The 19,650-nt window shown below is 49.3% G+C and overlaps 1 protein-coding gene across 1 annotated transcript in view; it reads left to right on the top strand.

The window, feature by feature from the left end:
- The window catches only part of LOC131396237 (polycystin-1-like protein 2), a 100,219-nt gene that overhangs the window by 24,683 nt on the left and 55,886 nt on the right, over positions 1 to 19,650 (top strand). The window contains 10 exon segments of the mRNA XM_058528349.1: positions 1,466 to 1,870; positions 4,100 to 4,177; positions 6,570 to 6,619; positions 9,182 to 9,299; positions 10,874 to 11,081; positions 12,975 to 13,095; positions 13,840 to 13,981; positions 15,145 to 15,321; positions 17,153 to 17,298; positions 17,983 to 18,177. Coding sequence (XP_058384332.1) covers positions 1,466 to 1,870; positions 4,100 to 4,177; positions 6,570 to 6,619; positions 9,182 to 9,299; positions 10,874 to 11,081; positions 12,975 to 13,095; positions 13,840 to 13,981; positions 15,145 to 15,321; positions 17,153 to 17,298; positions 17,983 to 18,177 — 1,640 coding nt within the window.

The following is a 19,650-nucleotide window of genomic DNA, read 5'->3' as shown; positions in this document are numbered from 1 at the left end:
TGGTCACAGCACCCATTCTGATTGGTCAGTGTCCATTCTGATTGGTCACAGTATCTATTCTGATTAGTCACAGCATCCATTCTGATTGGTCACAGTGTCTATGCTGATTTATCAGACCATCCATTCTACTTAGTGCCCAGGAAGTTTCTGTTGTTAAATATTTTGAAGATCAACCCTCCTCTCAATAGAGACCCTCCCAACTAAGACCCTTCCTCACCTAAGGTAGCCTCTTTCCTCAAGGCACAGGCCCAGTTTGAGATCTGGAAAGAAGAAGCCTGTTGATGTAAACGGTGCATCACAGAGCTGTGGAGGTGACCTGAGCTGCAGGGGTGAGGACGTGACTCAGTCTGACCTCACACCACCTGGAGCCTCACTCAGAGCAGTGAAGTAATGGAGCTTCCATGGGGCTTTGAACACACTGCTCCTTGGGGCTCCTTTCTGTTCTGGTGTGCTTGTTGCCTGATGGCGGCTGCTATGTGCCCCTGGGGAAACTTAAGCTTTCGTTTATTTTTTTCATTCTACAAATATAATTGAGTGCCTACTCTTTGCCAGGTGCGGGGTGAAGCAGCAATAAACATGAAAGTCAAGGTTCCTACTCTCAGGGGGCTGATATTATCATCAACATCATCATCATCATCATCAACATCATCATCATCATCATCATCATCATCATCATCATCATCATCATCAAACAATAGATTAGCTTGGTTTCTATTGGAAAGAATCCTAATTTGATGGTTTAAATCAGATTTTAAGAGTCAACCACAATATTTAGCATCCAGCTAGGACAACCAGCCCCAAACTGTAAGGAAGCTTCACCTTAATGTGAACAGGCTATGTTCTCCTGCTGGGCAGGGTTTCAGGCAGTCGGCCGTGGAGATGAAAGGAAACGGCGTCACCTGCTCCTGCTTAGGACAAGACGTGAGGCTAATTCTCATACAGAAAAATCAGCCACGCCCTTAAGAGACCCTCCCTTTTCAGCCTTCCTCCCCACAAGGATATCCCTGTCAACAAAATGTTCTAATATTTTTATTACAAACTTTTAAGTTTATGGGTAACACACGCGTAGTATAAATAAATTAGAACACTTAGATGAGCAGAGAGGACCCCAAAAGGAAAATCGCTCATTAACCCAATACTCAAGAGATAATCACTGTCACATTTGGGGGTGGGGTATCTCCTTACATATGTCTTTATTTTTAATTGAAGTATAATTGACATATTATATTATTTTCAGGTGTACAGCATAATGATTCAATATTTGTATACATTGCAAAATTATCACCACAATAAGTCTAGTTACCATCCGTGACCATACAGAGTTACAAAAACATATGTCTTTATATCTATATCCATATCCATGTCTATATCAGGGATCTGACTTCAGAGCTTGAACTATTTCAGTATAATCAACTGCATGGTGGTTACTGACATTCTTAAATGTTTCTTACCTCCCATCCCCCAGGAACAGGGGTGACTTATACCGTGCTGTCAGGTAACACAACTCTGGCTGAGTCCACCATGCAGCAGGGCCCGGTCCCCTACAATCTGACCCTGGACAGAGCAGTGCAGCAACGGATGGGCCCAGGGATCCACCACCTGCAGATCCGAGCCACCAGCAGCATCATCATCTCTGCTCCCTCCAGAAACATCACAGTTCACTTCATGGAGCCTCTGTCAGGTCTTCGGGCCTCCTGGGCTTCTGACCACTTGGAGCTTGGACAGGACCTACTGGTCAACGTCTCGGTGGCTCACGGCATCCCAGAGGGGCTGACCTTTGAGGTGGCGGGACTCAATGTGACCTTCTCCCAGGAGGAAGAGAGCCCCACGGGGACATTTGGGATTTACCATGTGGCAGTTCCTCTTGAAGGTACTTGGGGTTGGCGGCTCCCCTTCCAAACCTCCCTTCTCTTCCCTTCCTGATTGTGTCCAGTGTCCTGCCAGCCAGTTTCCAGTGTGTCCTGGACACAAACATGGTTCACAGCATCCAGCCTGGGTCACAAAATAAGGAAGAGACAGATATTATCTGCCCTTATGGAGCTTACAGTCACAGAGGTTCTCAACTTTGGCACTTCTGGCTTTTGGGACTGGATAATTCCTTGTTGTGAGGGGCTGTCCTGTGCACTGTAGGATGTTTAGCAGCATCTCTAGCTTCTACCCACTAGATGCCAGTAACACCCGCCCCCTAAGTCATGACAACATAAAATGTCTCCAGACATTGCCAACTGTTCCCTGGGGAGCAAAATGACCCCCCCCCCCCCCCGCCCCATTGAGAACCACTGGAAGAGGCCAAGAGTATTCAGATTTCTCCCATCATTTCCAGAGGAGAGTGAGGTTCGGGAAACTGTAATCCAATCTCCTCCAGTCTCCTGGGAGGAGAGAGACGTAGAAAGTGAAGGGTGGGAGAGAGAGGAAGTGTCATGATGCTGGCTGGAATAGAGACAGGGCGGCAGACTGGCTGGCACCAGCCAGGGGAGGAGGCCACAGCAGACGTTTGCATTTCATCTGGAGAGAACAGAGAGTTCTTGAGGGCAGTATGGTGAGGTCAGCAGGCAGGAATGTGATGAGGGTCAGAGTCTCCAGCCCACCCAGGATTCTGCCCCCAGGGGCCCCTGCCCTGGATCTCAGAGATGAGTAAGAAAGGGGGTAATATGGAGCAGGTATGGGGCTACCATGCCCTCAGCAAGGGATTTAGCAAAAGAGATAGCGAAAAGGACAATAAATTCAAGAAGAAAAACATTGCAACTTTGCCAGGTACCAAGGGTCCAGCTTGGAACAGAAAAAATCCGGAAATGAAATTGAATGACAATGGAAAACACATAATTCATAGGCTATAATTCAAATGCAATCTTTTTGGTCTCCTGTACAAGTTACTCAGGAGGGCATAATATATAAACTCTCGGCACGCCCTCTGATTTTTTGGCTCCCTCTTAGTTGATGAGCAGTCTTCTCCTCCTCATAAAACAAACAGATTTGGATGACTCCAGGGATGCAGGGGTAGGAGGAAGGAAAGGGAACCAGGTCTGACAGGAAGGCTCTCACCTGGTGGCCTGGCCCAGTCCTGGCTGGCCTTGCTGTCACGGCCCAGCAGATGTCGGCAGCCGCCTCTTGTAGCAGCTTCTGTGGGCTCTTGAGGCCCCTTGCTGGCCCCTGGGACCCCAGCTCCCAGGATGAGGGGATGCCTGTCCCTCAGCTGGCTACATCCGCCCAGCCGCTGCTTCTCCTGGGTCACAACAGGGTCACTCTCCCTCTCCTGGGTCACAACAGGGTCACTCTCCCTCTGTTCTCTTCATTCTCTCTACCCTCGTCAGCAACCCTTCTCCTCAAGGCAAAATCTGGTCCATAGAAAATTCTTACCCATTCCTTGGCTGCCACCAGCCAACTGTAGTTATTTCCCAAACGCAGAAATGCCGCCCTTTGCTCCTTCCACCACCACCCCCGTCATAGGTCATAGACCATTCCTTCAAGTGCATGAGTAAGGAACCTGGCCGTGGGGGTCCCCAACCTCAAAGAACACATCTTTCTAGACTTGAGAAGAGAAGAAGGTAGCACCCATCACCCCTTCCCCATGAGGAAGGAGGGTTGGGATGCACATGTATTAGCCGCTCTCTCCAAACGGTCTTACAAATCCTTCTCTCCCCTCTCCTCTCTCTCAACCCTTTTAAACTCCTGTCACGTCTTTCCGTCTGCTGGAATCCCCTCTCTAATCTGACGAATGAGCACTACTCGTCCTTTGAATGTTACCTCTAGCCCCGCCCCACCCCATAAACCATTTCTTTCTCCCCTGAGGTTGAAGTGACCACCCCACCCCATGTCCATGATTGCCCCATACTGATTCTACCCTGGTTTGGCACTCAGTGTCCTACGTGTCTACCAGACCGTAAGGCCCTGAGGACGAGGACTATGTTTCATTCATCTCTGTGTCCCCAGAGCCTTACACCATGCCTGCCATACCACAGGGGTTCATTAAATGCTCAGAGGATGAAAGCCCCACATGCTGCCCTCAGTGGACTGGAGGAGCACAAGCTGGGAGAGTTGTCTCAGCGCAAGTTAAACAATTTATGACAACGCCCATCATTCTCCACCCTTTGCATTGCAGGCACCTTTCTGGTCACCGTGCTGGTGAGGAATGCCTTCTCAAACTTGAGTTTGGAAATTGGAAGCATCACCGTCACAGGCAAGGACGTGTTCAAGGGGATATAAAACTTGCGACCAGGAGTCTAAAGCGTTGCACTTGCTCGGGGTCTAGTGAGCCCTGTTCAACACAGGGCTTTGAAATCGTATCTTGTTCTATAGATATTCAGAATTCTCTGGTTACTCTAAAAAGGCAATGATGTATGCAAGAAAACATTCAACCATTGATACAGAATTCTAAGACAGCAGAGTTTGTATTCATTTTGATGCTTTAGGCTGCAAGTAACAGAAAGCTCAACATAAGTGTCTTCAAGTACAAGTCTTAGTATCTCACACACTAAGAAGTTAGGAGATAAGCAGTTCCAGAATTGGTTCAGTGGCTCAGTATCACCAGCAAGGGCCCAGGCTCAGTCTGTTGTTCTGCTCTCCCATCCTCAGAGCTTTTGCTTTGTCCTTAGTCTCGCATCTCATGCAATCAAGATGGCTGCTGCAGTTCCAGACATCACATGTCACCCCAGCATTATTCAGCAGCAGCAGAAGACCATTTCCTCCTGTGCACCTCTTTTTACTAGGGGGACGTCTTTCCCACTAGTCCTCAGCAATCTTCCCCTCAGATATCATTGGCCAGGGTCAGGAGCCCCAGCTGTAAGGGATTCTGGGAAGCAGGTATCCAGCATTTTCAGGCTCTGTGGAAGAAGGTGGATTCTGATAGTCAAGAGGAAGGGCAAGGCTGTTGGTAGGCAGCCAATAGTAGCTGTCACAGTCTCAAAGTTTGCCTTGAATGTGTTTGCCAGGACTTTTTGAGAAGCAAGGGACAGAAAAGCCGTTCAAACTGGCTCAAGTCAAAAGGAAATTTCATCAACTCAGAAAATGAAAAGCCCAGGGTTTAGGCACAGCTGTATCCAGCTACTCAATGTCTTCAAAAATCTGCCCCTCTCCATCTCTATGTTGGCTTCATTCTGATTCCTTCTTCCCAAGTGGTAGCAAGATGGCCCCAGGCTTCGGTCCTTAACCCCAGAGGAGAAAGAGCACCTCTTTCTTGATATTGCCAACAGAAGTCTTGAGGCTGCCTCTCACTGGTCCAAGCTTGGTTCATGTTCCCTCCTGGACCTGCTGCTGAGACCAGGGAGAAGTTGTACTCAGTTTAGGCAGCCCAGGATCACAAGTCCACCCTGGAACATGATGTAGGGTCAGCTTCACCCAAACCAAGGACTGAGAGTGGGGAGGGATAGTTATCCAGTGAAAACATCACCCATAGGTGCTTTATCAAAAGAAGGGGGCATGGATACCTGGACAGGGGAAGAAAACCATCAGATGTCCATTCTACTGCCTACAGCCCTCCTTTTCCAAGTATAGAATTTGAGGCTCAGAGAGGTTAATTGACTTTGCAAAAGTCACTCAGCTACTCATGGCAGGATCAGAGGTAGCAACTATTTCCCTTGATTTCTTCATTCAGGGTTATCGGACCGTCTTCTTTCTTAAGGTTAAGAAAGGCCTCTGTGTCTGACATCTTAGCTTAGCTTTGTATAATTTTATAGACCTTCAAAGTTATGGCTGTGAGAATGAGAATTCACTGGCAGAGAATTTTTTAAAGATCAGTAGTAACCCAGATCTTAAAATATCCAACTCCCTGAGGCCTAGTGAGTCACATGGAATAACCCTACGTTTCTATCTTCATCACTATACTTTAATGAGACATTAATCACATTCACATTTCAATATCTTCAGAGCATATCAGTTGAGAGTAACTTTTCCATTTTTTTAACTTGACATGCTGACATTCTTTACAGATGTATAGATTACACAGCAATAATATGCACGGCATAGCATTCAGTCCTCCTGGAGCCTTAAGAAATAGGGATTGCCTTATGGATGAGGAATCGAAGACTCAGAAAGAATAACTAACCTTCCCAGGGTCACACAGCTAGTAAGCAGCCAATAGAACGATCCAGAAGCACACTGTGGTGTGCTGAGGCTGGCTCCTACCAGCTTGCAAGATGGTTGTGCCCATCTCTTCTCACTCTACGTTTAGTGAGGTCAGCTTGGTAGCTTGAAATCTTGCAAGGTAGGAACATTTACACCACAGAAATTAGCAAATGCTACAAATCAGGGATCCCCATCCTCATCCCCTCAACAGGTAGGCAAGCATTAACAGCATATAGCTGCATGTCTGACTCTAAATCTTGTGTTTTATTTGCGTTGGCAGCTTCCCGCCTTTCTTACCTACCAAAGAGGTCTCTTTAGCCTAGTGGCAAATATGATGGTTTTGCTTTTGACACATTTCCTGTGACCTGAATGTTTTCTATGATCCCCTAAACCATTTCCAAAGACAGGCAGATACTCCCAGCGCATCCTCAGCATACCCTCTGACTCTGCCCTTTGGCAACCTTATAAACACCACCAAAGTTTGACACCCGTTCCCACTCTGTTCACAGCTCCTTCCAGTCTCCAAGAACCACCTGGAACAAATGCTGTGGAAAAGAATGTGAGTATAGCTCTTCCTTGACTTACAATAGGGTTACGTCCAGATAAATCCATGGTAAGTTGAAAATATCATAAGTTGAAAATGCATTTAATATACCTAACCTACCGGACATCATTGCTTAGCCTAGTCTACCGTAACATGCTCAGAACACTTACATTAGCCTACAGTTGGGCAAAATCATCTAACAGAAAGCCTGTTTTATAATAATGCAATAATACGTAATATCATCATCATCATAATAATATAATGTGTTGAATATCTCATGTAATTTATTGAATACTGTACTGAAAGTGAAAAACAGAAGGGCAGTGTGGGTACGGTATGGTTGTTAAGTGTATTGGTTGTTTACCCTCGTGATCACGTGGCTGAGTGGGAGCTGTGGCTCACTGCCACTGCCCAGCATCACAAGAGAGGATCATGCCGCATATCACCAGCCCGGGAAAAGATCAAAATTCAAAATCTGAAGTACGGTTTCTACTGAATGTATGGCTTTCACACTGTTGTAAAGTCCAAAAATTATAAGTTGAACCATTGTAAGGTGAGGACCATCTGTATTTTTTTAAACACTTAACCTCACAAGAAAAAGATGTCCAAGCAGTCTGTTTTAGTTTTGAGTTTGGGCTTCTTGGCACTAACAGCCGGAACACTAGGAATCACCAAAGTTTTTTCCATTGGAAAAGAAACCCAGAAGGACTGAAATCAAACAAAGCATGTTCACTAACCACAACAGCATTCTGATATAAATCAATAGTAAATTATCTGGGATATGTAGATATCTTGTAGACATCTTGGAAATTTTTTTTGTGTGTGTGTGAGGAAGATCAGCCCTGAGCTAACATCTGATGACAATCCTCCTCTTTTTTGCTGAGGAAGACTGGCCCTTGGCTAACATCCATGCCCATCTTCCTCTACTTTATATGGGACACCGCCACAGCACGGCTTGACAAGCAGTGCGTCGGTGCATACCCAGGATCCGAACCTGCGTACCCCAGGCTGCCAAAGCGGAGCACGTGCACTTAACCGCTGCACCACCGTGCTGGCCCCAGGACATCTTGGAAATTAAATAGCATGCTTCTAAAAAAATCAATGGGTCAAACAAAAAAATCCCAAGGGAAATTAAAAAATATTTCTAAGTGACAATGACAATACAGCCTATCCAAATTTGTGGGATGCAGCTACGGCAATGCTTAGAGGGAAATTTATAGCTTTTAATGCTTCTGTTAGAAAACAGGCCCAGGTTCTTCAGTTTTACAGCAAGACTAAGTCTTTGATTCTTTGCTGTTGACATTGCTCTTGCCTGCATTTATCCAATAACAAGACTTAGTGTGAATCTGTAGTGTTCAAGGCTCGGTTTTAGGGGCTGGGGATGCGATGGTGAATAAACAGATGTGGTCTCTGCCTTCAGGAAGCTTTGTGGGTGAGACTAACAAACAAATTAGCATATAATTAGGAATTGTGATGTGTCTAACTAAAACCAATGGAGTGCAGTGACAGCAACTAACAGAGGGTGGTCTAGCAAATGTGATCAAACAAGCCCTCTTAAGAGGTGACATTTAAGTGGGGACCTGAGAATAAGGCAATCAGCCATGCTGGAAAGCAGAACAAGAGCTTTCTGGGTGTGTAGAGGAGAAGGCCCTGATTCCTGTGCGGGGGAAGGGGGAGGACGTAGGAGATTACAGAGAGATGGACAGAGGCCAGATCACAGGAGAGATGGACAGAGGCCAGATCACACGGGGTCTCAGGTGCCACAGCAAGAGGATTTGGGTTTTATTCTCAGGCCATGGGAGACCACTGGGGGCTGAGTTCTGCTGTAGCCTCCTGTTATTCCAGGCCAAGCCCTTGGGCCTGAGCTGTTTAACAGGTCATACCAGAAATGACTTCAGGAGCACACTGTATGCCCACGGATTCCTCTTCCTATAACCCACATGCTCTCCATTGTTACCCAGCTCGCTCCTCCTCCTTCATGAAGGCTCTGGAGTCCCATCCTCTGGGGAAGCTTGCCTTGACACTGGCTGTCTGCGTGGTAGAGGTAACAGCTCTGCGCCCTCCTCTGCAGCAGACACAAGAGGAAGCGCGTCACTAGTGTCTTTCATTTGATCCACAGCAACCGCAGGAGTCAGACACTAGCAAGCCCTTGGGAGAACTGAAGCTCTTAACCGACTGCCTGCCTCTTCCACGTTCTCATAATCCCCTGACCCCTCTACTGTAGCAGTTAGCACTCTGTGTTTTAATTGTTGGTTTCCTAGTCTGTCTGCCCTACTAAACTTAAGGGCAAGGGCTGGGTCTATTCCTGTATCTCTAGGCATCAAGCACAGGGCCTGGCCCAGAGCAGGCTCCATTAACACAGTTGAATATGTGGCGGACCCTTAGCACTGAGCCCACCTTCAGACTAAATTACTTACCCAGTGATTCATCCCCTATGGGGAGCCAGGTGGATCAGACAGGGTCTGTCTCCATTCCATGCCTTACACTGTGGCCACCCTTGGCACCAGTTGCTCTGGGGTGGAGGGCAGGGTGCCAACTGTGGAGGGGCGTCTCACCAGCCAGCTGCTTTTTCTGCAGACACGTAAAGGGGATGTGGAAGTGTACCTGGAACCTGGACGGTACGTGGATCCTTTCACGACAGTGACTCTGGGCTGGCCGGACAGTGACAAGGATTTATGCTTCCAGTGGTCATGTGGTAGGTGGCCTTAGGGCTCTGGAACTGTTCTATCTCACCACGAAGGGATGGACAGTGGTCAGCTTTTGCTGTTCTTTTCCTTCACCTTCACACCGGCATTAGCCATGCCTGACATTTTGAGTACCTTCTACATGCCAGAGATTGTGAATTCCATGGAAATAGGAGGAGGGGGAAGTGGTGGCAAACCAAAGCAGGGGTGGCTCTGAAGGCAGGGACCGGGGAGATGCATTATTTGTGGAGAATTAAGAACAATAAGTCAACCCTAAAAGTCAGTCTGCTTTTTTATTATCACCACAAAAAATGTCAGTGATAAAATACTCTACTCCTCCCTCCTTGGATGGATCCCTCCTTTCACCTCCAAGTCATTGGTACGCCACTGGGAAGAGTCTAGAAGGAGGAAGTGACGAGGCATTTTCTGACAAAGCAAGATGGCAGTACTAGTGCTCATTTTTTAGAAATGGTTGTCCTCCTTGTCATATGGATATTTCCTAGCTACACACACGTTGTTTTGGAAATAAAATGAAAGTCATTCATACTGTACGTATTGCTTTTGTTAGCTTTTTTTTCATTGCACAATATATCCTGCAAGGATGTCTTAATATTTTAATGTCATGTTATCTTCTTCTCCATCTCGATTTTCATAGTCACTGCATGATACACTTCATGTATGGTCATTGATTCACCAGTGCCCTCTTTTCGGACATTTATGTTGTTTCAAATCTTTTGTCTTTATATACACACATCTTTATAGTTCAATCTTTATTTGCATCTGTGGTTACTTTCGTAAATAAATTTCTAGACATGGAATAACTGGGTCAAAATTCACGTAAAATTTGAAGGCTTTTGGTATTAACTGCTAAGTGGTCAGAACATCCTACTGACTATTAGTTCTTATCTGAATTAGTAGAGGATACAAATACAGAGTTTAGGTGACTGGGCTGATGACCTGACCCCTGGACATGTCCTGTGGATGACTATCGTATCAGGAGTGAGGGGGGAAGAGAGGCGATTGATGGATAAACACCAATCCATAGAGTTGAGGGGCAAGGGACACAGACACTTACCCAGCTGAAGGGACAGAGAGACTTACCCAGCCGGTGCCATAAAGCAGGAGATGACATGCAGCCTCCCAGTGGGGGTACAGCCTGCAGGTCCCCATGTCCCCCACGGGGACATACAGCTGTGGACAATCGCTTCTACCTGGGGTGAGAATTACACCAGGGACGAGAAGCTGCCCTGGGCATTCTCCCAGGTGGGGCTGTGTATCCTCCCGGCCCCTCTCCTGCTATATACCTGCCGGTTCATCAGTGCAAGTCACTGGTGCAAAACGAGTCAGCATGTCCTGCAGGTTTGCTCAGAGTCTGGGTGAAGTGGAGGTCATTTTCCCAGAAGCACCCTTCTGTAGCACCATTCCTGCAACCTGCAAGTGAAATTTTTTAAAAATCAAAATCTCTATTTGCAGCCAATTTTCTTATCCATGACCCTTTTCTTTTAAAAACCCCAAATCAGAGGTAGCCACGTGTGTCACGTTCAGAGTTCCTGGATGGATAACAGTGTTTGCCATCCTCTCTTAGGGCGCTGCTGGGCTCAGTGGAGCGACTGTGTTGAGAGGCAGCGGCTCCGCACAGACCAGAGGGAGCTGGTGGTTCCGCCATCCTGCCTGCCACCACCTGACTCCGCAGTCACCTTGCGCCTGGCCGTCTGGAGAGGCCAGGAGCTGGAGAACCAGGATGAGCAGTGCCTCTATGTGTCTGCCCCCCTGCAACTCAGGCCTCGAGTCAGGTGGGCGCGAGAGCAGACTCCTGCAGTGTTGCCACGCATTCATCAGTGGGCCAACATTTACTGAGAGCCAGTGGCACTGACCTAGGGGCAGGGCTTACAGGGGTGGGCAAACCAGACCCAGTCTCAGTTCTCACAGCAGTTACTGCCTGGTGCTCAGGGATGATCTGCACAAATGAATGATGGGAGAGAAGGTACTTCTATGACAACTTCCCCGACTTGGGGTCAGGAAAGACTTCCCTCAGCAGAGATGTGAAGAGTGAAGTGGAATTAACCTGGCCAGGAAGAAGGGGTTGGAGAGGGAACAGAATGGCAAAGGGTGGGAGCATAGAATAATCTGGAAGTAAAAGAGGCTGGTGTGGCTAGAGCATGGAGGAAGAGAGAGGGGCAGGAAGAAACTGGAGGAGTAGGCAAGGCCTTGCAGCTCATGTCAAGACATATTCTGGTCTTTATCCCAAGAGTTCGGGAAAGCCATCCAAGTGTAGCAAGCAGGCTGGGGACATGGTCCTTCGCTCTGTAGCAGGGTGGAGAATGGGCTGGAGGACTCAGGAGATTGCTAATGATCTTGCAGGAATCAAGGTGAGAGCTCAGGTAGCTTGGTCTACCAGCCAGGTCCCTGCAGGGAGCAGATGGCTCACTCAAACTGGGAACTGATGACAGCTGGATAAAGGGTCTATTTACAGATGTGGGCAGAGATAAGGGAACAAATCAGGGTATGACGATGCAGGATGACAACAGGGGGAAGCTCTTTTCCCTCCTAGGACTGCAGAGGTAAGAGGGGGGATGGCATCACTAGAACTCCCTGGGAGCTGCAGCTGTGGGAGAGGTGCCCCCCAACAGGAGCTGTGGTCTTGGCTAGAGGAACACAGTCTCTGTGAACTGCTGCCCATCAGGTAAGGAGCAGGGAAAGTGGTGAATAAATACCCCAGCCTCTCTCCTCTCACTCTCCAATCCCCGACCAGTGCTTGCCATTGGCTGGGCCTGACCAGAAGCCAGAGGGTGCAGGAGCTCGGGTAACACAGTCTATGGGATCAGTCTCCTAGTGCACAGAGCCACAGAGAGTTGATGGAGAGTGGGCTTCAGGGGCAAATGGAGAATGTCCGGCACACTTGTGCTAGGATAGACCTGAAGGCAGAAGTAGGGAGATTCGAGAGCTGTTATGAAGTTAAAACTGAAAGGAGCTGGGGGTGGACGGGACACACAGCAGGAGCCAAAGTGAGCTCTCGTTGGCTCGAGGGAGGGAGGATGACGTTATAGAGAAGGCCCAGGATTCAGATCAAGACATGTTGGTTTGTGTTCCATCCCCCGACTCGGGAGCTGTGTTGCTGGGACAAATCACGTAAGCTCTCTGAGCCTGGTTTGCAGTCTGTGATACGGGGATTCTGACAAGGCGTCCATAGGGTTGTGGTAAGCAATGAATAAGCTAATAGCAATGGAAGTCATTTATAAACCGTGGCATGCAGGCTGTAAATCGCAGCATTCACTCATTATTATTAGAACGAGAAAGAATCACAGACATTGTCTGCTCTTATCCCCTCACTTTGCAGGTGAGGGAACTGAGGCTCAGAGAGTTTAAGTGACTTGTGGAAGGCGACCATTCATAAGTGGCAGGGACAGGATTGGAGCCCAGGGTCCTGTCTTGGCCTCATGCATTTCCACATCCTTACCCTGCACAATGAATGAAGCGAGCTTCAGCCGGGCACGAATCACACCATCTGCATGACCGAGGCTATGTCCAGTTTTGGCTGGGGCAGGGGTTGCTTTTATTCCATCTTTCACCTGAAAAAAGGCCCTTTCCCACCTTCTCAAAGGACTGGAGGAGAACTGGACAGAAGACCAGGCAGGTGGCCCTGATGTCTGAGCGAGCTTCCTCGCTTTGTTCTCTGTCTCCCTCAGCTGCCAGAAGAACTGTGGGTCAGTGAATGCCAGTGAAGACGTGATGCTCAGGGTCACCACGGGGGACGACTCCCCAGAGGCCGTGTTCAGCTGGTATTTAGATGACACCCCGCTGGAGAAGGTGAGGATACTGGCAACCACTCACAAATGGAAATGTCTTCCCACTTTGATGGACCAGACCGGTGTCACACGCCCAGGACTGAGCTGGGGGTGGGTGAATACCACTCAGAGCTGGTGCAGTGGGGGCCGAGATGGGGGGCATTCCCCAGAGGAAAACCAGGGCATTGGTCAGAAGAGAGCATGGATGCACAGAGCAAAAACAACAGGGAAACACCACAGTGGATGCTGTTGGTGCCCCAGCCTGGTCCCTCTTACCAGGCTGATGCACCCACTCCAGCTACTGTGGAGTGGCCACTGGCTAATAACTGATGGGTGTGGGGGCTAACACCCTGCCCCCTTGCCTTGTCTCTGAGGGAGACAGCCTCTGTGGCGCAGCTTATGCTCCAGAGCTCCCCGTGGGATCAGGCTGAGGCTGGATGCCTCCTGAAACCACTTCTCTGTCCAGTTTCATTCTGCGCCCCATTCTGCTTCCTCCTTCCCCTGCTGGTCCCCCGAGAGCCCTCCCTTCATAAATGACCTGCACACGAGTCCTCTCAAGCTCTGCTTCTAGAGAACCTGAGCTTGGACAAGCGCTAACAGGGCTGGAGATTGGATGTTTGGGCTGACCTGGGGGAAGCAGGCAGGACCTGCCGTCCACCCATCAGAGGCAAATCTGAAAGGCATGCCAGGGCTCAGGAGCCACTGCCCTGCTGAGGTCCAGCGGCCTGGCTGCAGTCTCAGGGCTCTGGGCTGCGCTCTCTTTCAGGCTGAGCCCCTCCCGGCGGTCTGCAGACTCCGAGGATTTTGGCCACGTTCTTTCATCCTCCTTCAGAGTGACACCCCCACACTGCTGCTCAACAGCTCCTTCCTGCAGACCTGGGGCCAGGCCGTCCGAATCCGAGTCACAGGTGTGAGGGCCTCCCTTCTGTCTCTTGTCACGGGTTCTGTCTGATGCAGTGGGTGAACCAAGACAAACCCAGATGCCTGGAAATATGGGACATCAGTGTCGGATGGGGCCATGCACAGGCTCTGGTGTGAATCCCACCACGAGCACTTGCTAGCTGGGAATAGGGAAGGGATCTCTGTGCCTCAGTTTCCTCACATGTAAACTGGGCACAATAAGAACACCTGTCTCCGGATTGTATTACACAGAGTGGATGAGACAACACTAGTGGTACAAACAGATCATTCTGGGGTCCTGCAGCCTGCGAGTCCTGCCAGGACAAGTCGGCTCTTCTCACTGAAAACAGCCCAGTGTGGAGGGAAATGCAGACTCTCAAAAAGACAAATAATGGGGGCAATTATTCTCTCTCGGATGAATTCCTTTGATTCAATATTTCTCAAAGTGGCCCACAGACCACCCACTCGGGATAACCTGGGGTACTTGTTTAAAATGCACACTCCTGGGTTCTCCCCAAACCTTCTGAAGTAAGTCTAGGCCAAGGAATTAGTTTTAACTGATTAAAATTCTCTTTATGCCCAGCTCTTCTAGGCACGCACTTTTTTCGAAAAACCAGGTGATTATACCACATGTGTGGGATGTTGGTGCAGGTCAACGGGGGCTCCACACGGTGCCTTGGGGGACTGGGAAGAATGTGGATTCGAGGTGGGATCAGCCTGTTTCCAGATCCTGGCTGTGGCTCTTCCTAGCTTGGTGATCTTGAGCAAGTCATTGTTTCCCAATATACTCCTTCCTCATCAAAGCTCTGAGAGGAAGCTACTTTTATTAGCCCCATTTTGCAGATGAGGAACTGACTCTCAAAAAGGTCAATTCCAAGATCTCATGGCTAGTAAATGGCAGAACTGGGATTCAAGGTCAGGTCTGTCTGTCTGATTCTGTTTCTCTATCTCTGACCAGTTTCTCAGGGTGAGACCCTGGGACGCACTGCATCTGGGGGAGTTGTTAGATATGCAGATTTCTGGGCCCTGCCCCAGGATCTCCAGAGAGGTCTGAAGCTCTGGGTCCAGAGAGAGGCCTGGGAATCTGCATGTTCAACAAGCTACCTGGGTGATTCCGAAGCATGGCGGAGTTTGTGTGACCCCCTAAGCACCTTCTGTCTTCACTCTGCAGCAGTGACTGGGGACGCCTATGGGGAGGACACCTATGTGATCAGCTCTCTGCCTCCCCCCGAGGTGCCCACCTGCACGATTGCCCCAACGGAGGGCACTGTTTTGACAAGCTTTACCATCCTCTGCAACACCTCTGCCGCCCTGGGCCCCCTGGAGTACTGCTTCTGCCTGGAATCAGGTACCAGCCCAGGACTGTGCTCTCTCCTCAACTCCTGGGCTTGTCCTCTTCCAGAACAGGTGCTCGTCTTTCTCTGAGAGCTGCAAAGAATATGTTCCATGTGAGAGAGGTTTGCAGGATGAAAAGTCCCCAAACCTTAACCCCCACCCCCAGGCACACTGACCCACCCACACACCTCAGAGAGATGAGAAGCAGGTCTTGTCAGTATCTCCTCCACGACTACGGAGGCCAAAATGACCTCTGTCCTGGCATGAGTGGGTTAAATGGATGAGGATACCCAGAAGTATGACCACGTGGGGCCACCGCCAGGGCACCATCCCCCAGCACTCACTCAGAGTAGCCGTGACCCCTGGAAGTCTGGAGCTATTCGGGACAGAGAGGGTCTGGTTTACAGAATAGTCAACGATTTTACTGAGCCCGCTTTTCAGGAGGCAGCAGGGAATGGACGATGCCATTGAACATGCTGAGCTGAAAGGAGACAATTTTGCAAAGGTTTACAGAGGATGAAGCATGCAGACCCCATCCCCATTGCACAATACTCTGCACAGTGTCCTGTGCACCCCAATCCACACTCCAGGACAGCTGTAGGGCATCAGCAGGAGAGACGGGCTGAGCAGCCCACATGGCAGCTGTTCTCCCAGTTCGGGTGGTTGGTCCTTGGAGGGCCCCTCTGTGTCCTTGTCTCCTCCTGATGGGCTTTGGCATTTCATGACCCTCACATGAGCTCTGAAAGTGCTGTAGTCAGATTGGAACTCTCCTCCAAACCTAGGCACTAGGAGTGCTGCTGGGGTGCTCCCCAATAACCAGCATTAAACATCACAGTGTCATAAACTGGACTCCTTGACTAGGGAAAGGTAGACGTAAGCTATCCTGGACCAAAGGCGTGTGGTTTTCACGGGGTGCCCTGTCAAATAAATGTGGAATGCAGGGCTGTTCAGAGGGCTGTGACCGGGTGTGAGCCTGGAGGCAAATAATTCAGGGAAAGCAAGTAGATTTCGTTTCAATCCTGCATCCCCCTAAATGGAGGGGCCAGGCTAGCTGCTCCAGTTCCAACTGGTTGTTCTCCTGTAGTACCTCCCTCTGCCTCACCCAGCGAGCAAGGGTCAGGGAAGTGTGACCACATAAAAACGAGTCATCAATTGCAATTCAATAGCTTCATGCTTGTCTGCACACTACAGTGAATAGTGATTCCAATGATAGGTGGGTCCCCTTTAAGGGTACAAATGATATTCATTCATTGATCCATCCATTCATTCATTTTTTCATTTTTACAACAAATATGTATTGGATGCCAGGCTCTGTTCTGGGTGCTGGATATGCAGCAGTGAATAAAATAGAGGAAGTCCCTGCCCTTACTGTATTTACAGTTAGTGGTGGAGACAGCTGGTAAACAGACACGCGACGGGGTTGCTGTTTTATGTAGAGCAGCCGGGAAAGGCCTTTGCACAGGAAGTGACTTTTGAGTGAGCTTGGATACGTTTTGAGCTAATTTTTATGATCTCCTCCTCTCTCCCTCCTCTTTTTCCTCCTTCTTTTTTTAATTTGGTTTACCACCTTGAATTTTTTTTAAAGCCTGTAAATGGGAGATTTGCTCTGAAATGTTTCATGGGTTTTAGTAAAATTATTCCAAGGTCACAGCAGCGTGCAATTACCTAGAGAGGATCAGTATATATGGCTTTCTCCTCCCTGAGATTATGGAGCCCCAGAGTGCCTGCCATGCCTTCATGAGCTGTGGCTTTTGTGTCCTTGTCATCAGCCTCTACCTCGGGGGGTTTCCAGTCTCCCTGGGGTCTGGAGATGCCCCGCAAACTGTTCAGTTTCCATCTACCAGGTTCCTGTCTACACTGTGGCCCAGAGCCTGCCCTCCCGTCAGTTTACCTGCCACTTGGAAAAGAAAACAATGACTTTGTGCTGACAGTAGTCATTTCTGTCTCCAATCCTGCGGGACACAGACAGCAGACCCATGCAGCAGTTAAGGTGGGTGGTGGCGGCCATTGTTGCTTTACTGATAAAAGTTCTTGATCTGTCTGAACTTCACCAAGAGCGTGGCTGGGTTGAAGGGCATGACCAGATGAGTCATTGATTCATTCATTCCTTCAACTAATATTTACAGAGCACTACTATGTGCCAGGCCCTGAGGATACAGTTGTGGACAAAACAGACACGGTCTCTACCTTTGTAGATCCTACATCTTAGTGGTCAGAATAGAGGTAGGGTCCTGGGAACTTGGGGCAAGGCCTGAAGGGAACTGGAGCAGAAGGACCCAGGGATGAGTTAGATCAGTGCCTTCAGAGTCCAGAGGAAGGAGGACCAAGATCAGCCAACAGGGCTACAAGGCAGAGGCTAGAGGAAAGCCCAAGTAAATTTCAAGGGTCAGAAGCCAAGTGGAGTAGAAAGAGATTGAGAGCACAATGAGGAGGGCAGTGACAGGTGAGGCAATGAATTGTCCAAGGCTTGTTTTTGGTGGCCATCGGCTGCCTGGTTCAAGTGGGGCCAGCTGCCCTCAAGCCTCAGGAGAGCTCCCACACCAGGTGTAAGACCTTCTAGCAACGCTCTGGTTTACCATATGAATACCTGCGACTTCAGGCTCCAGGTTCTTGAACAAGAACCTGTGAGTTGAGGTCTTCCCTGCACTGAGCACGTTTCTGGTTTCCCTGTTAGGTGGGACTTGGAGACGCCCGTGTTGAGGATGTGGCCTTCCAGGCCGCAGTGTCAGAGAACATCACCGCCACTCTGCAAGGTGAGCACGGCCCTGAGCGGCTCTTCCAGCTGGCCAAGTCCGTGTCATCCATGCTGGACCAGGCGAGCCAGGGGCAGGGCTCTGAGCAGCCGCTGAGAATGGACGTCAGACAGAAGGTGCTCGAGATGGGCCCCTTTCATCCCATCTGCTGGGGCCCCCGGGGTCTGTACGCAGCCATTTGGGGTGGGGAGTGGGATTCACGGATCTGTGGAGAAGGCTTTGGTGTTTCTCGAGCTGTTGACATCACCTCCCTCGTCTAGTCCATTTGGTGAGTGACATAAAATGAAGAAACCCTGCTTTCTCTGCTCAGCCCCGTGGAGTCACCGGCTTCTAGGGTGGGCAGGAATATAGAGTATTGCTCCAGTCCTTCCTATTAAACATGAGGAAACTGAGGCCAGAGAACAAAAGTGACCTGGCCTCTGTCATGTGGTTAATGGTTTGTTCTGGCTCTGTCACCTACCATCTGTATTGACACAGGCTGGTGACTGAAACTCTCTAAGCCTCAGTTTCTCCATCCGGAAAATGGAGATAATAGCATTTTCCTCATAAGGTTGTGGTGAGAGTTAAATAAGAATTGCGTCCACTGTAACTATAGGTCAAACCAAATGAAATTGCCAACATTCAACCAGTTTTAATCCACAAAATGGCCATTTCACGTGTTACAACCTAATATCGTAAACTACTGCAGAACGTATGATTACCTCCACTCCCAGTGCATGCTATGTGAATGTGTGTGGGTGTGGACACACACACACACACAGCATCACACACACCTGCTGGACATGGAGAAGAGAAGAAAGACTTCTCTGGTCCCCTGAAGGGTCTGCACGAAAGGACGTAGTGTGGTGCAGGACACGTGGTCAGTACCTAGTACGAAGAAGCAGTGGTTGTCATGGTAATTCCTTACAGAGAAGGAGCTAACATTTATTGAGCACCTACTGTGTGCTGCCGGGCCCTGCATGGATGTGTAAACCCCATCAAAACCCCACAAGGTAAATGGTGAGATCCCCATCTATGCTATATAAGAAGAAACAGGGTAAGAGAATTTTAGGAGCTTTCCCGGGCCCATATTTCCAGTAGGTGGTGAAGACGGGGTTCAAACCCAGGTTGGCTGTTCCCTCATCCACCTCTAGCCCTCTCACCCCAGCCCTTTGCTTCACGTTAGCCTCTTTCCCCATACACCCCCCCCACACACACACCCTACCTGGTTCTCGTTCTTGGTTGCCCTCACTCTGAGCATTACCTATGGCAAACTTCCCTTTGGACGTCCTGTGGTCTCTGAGCACACAGACCACACAGCCTGACCCAAGGTCTCCTCATGAAACATCGCGGTCCTGGCAGGAGGCAGATGTCAAACCCTAACTGGGCAATTGAGAAGATTTTCAGCTCTGTTGAGAAAAGTGGAGCAGAGTTTAGGGAACAAACAAGGAGAGCACAGGACCCCCGGGGCTCGGCCTGAAGTGACCAGAATCCAGAGGGGGCAGCTGTGTGTGGAGGGGGCTCCCCAGTAGGAGAGGTGGCTTTTGAAGAATGCAGTGGTCAATCCACAGTGGCCTGGCAGGGAGGGCACCGGGAGAATAACTTCTAGT

This window comes from Diceros bicornis, chromosome 32 (assembly GCF_020826845.1).
Source record: "Diceros bicornis minor isolate mBicDic1 chromosome 32, mDicBic1.mat.cur, whole genome shotgun sequence".
In the NCBI taxonomy this organism is placed as follows: Eukaryota; Metazoa; Chordata; class Mammalia; order Perissodactyla; family Rhinocerotidae; genus Diceros; species Diceros bicornis.
This window is presented reverse-complemented; position numbering and strand designations above follow the sequence as displayed.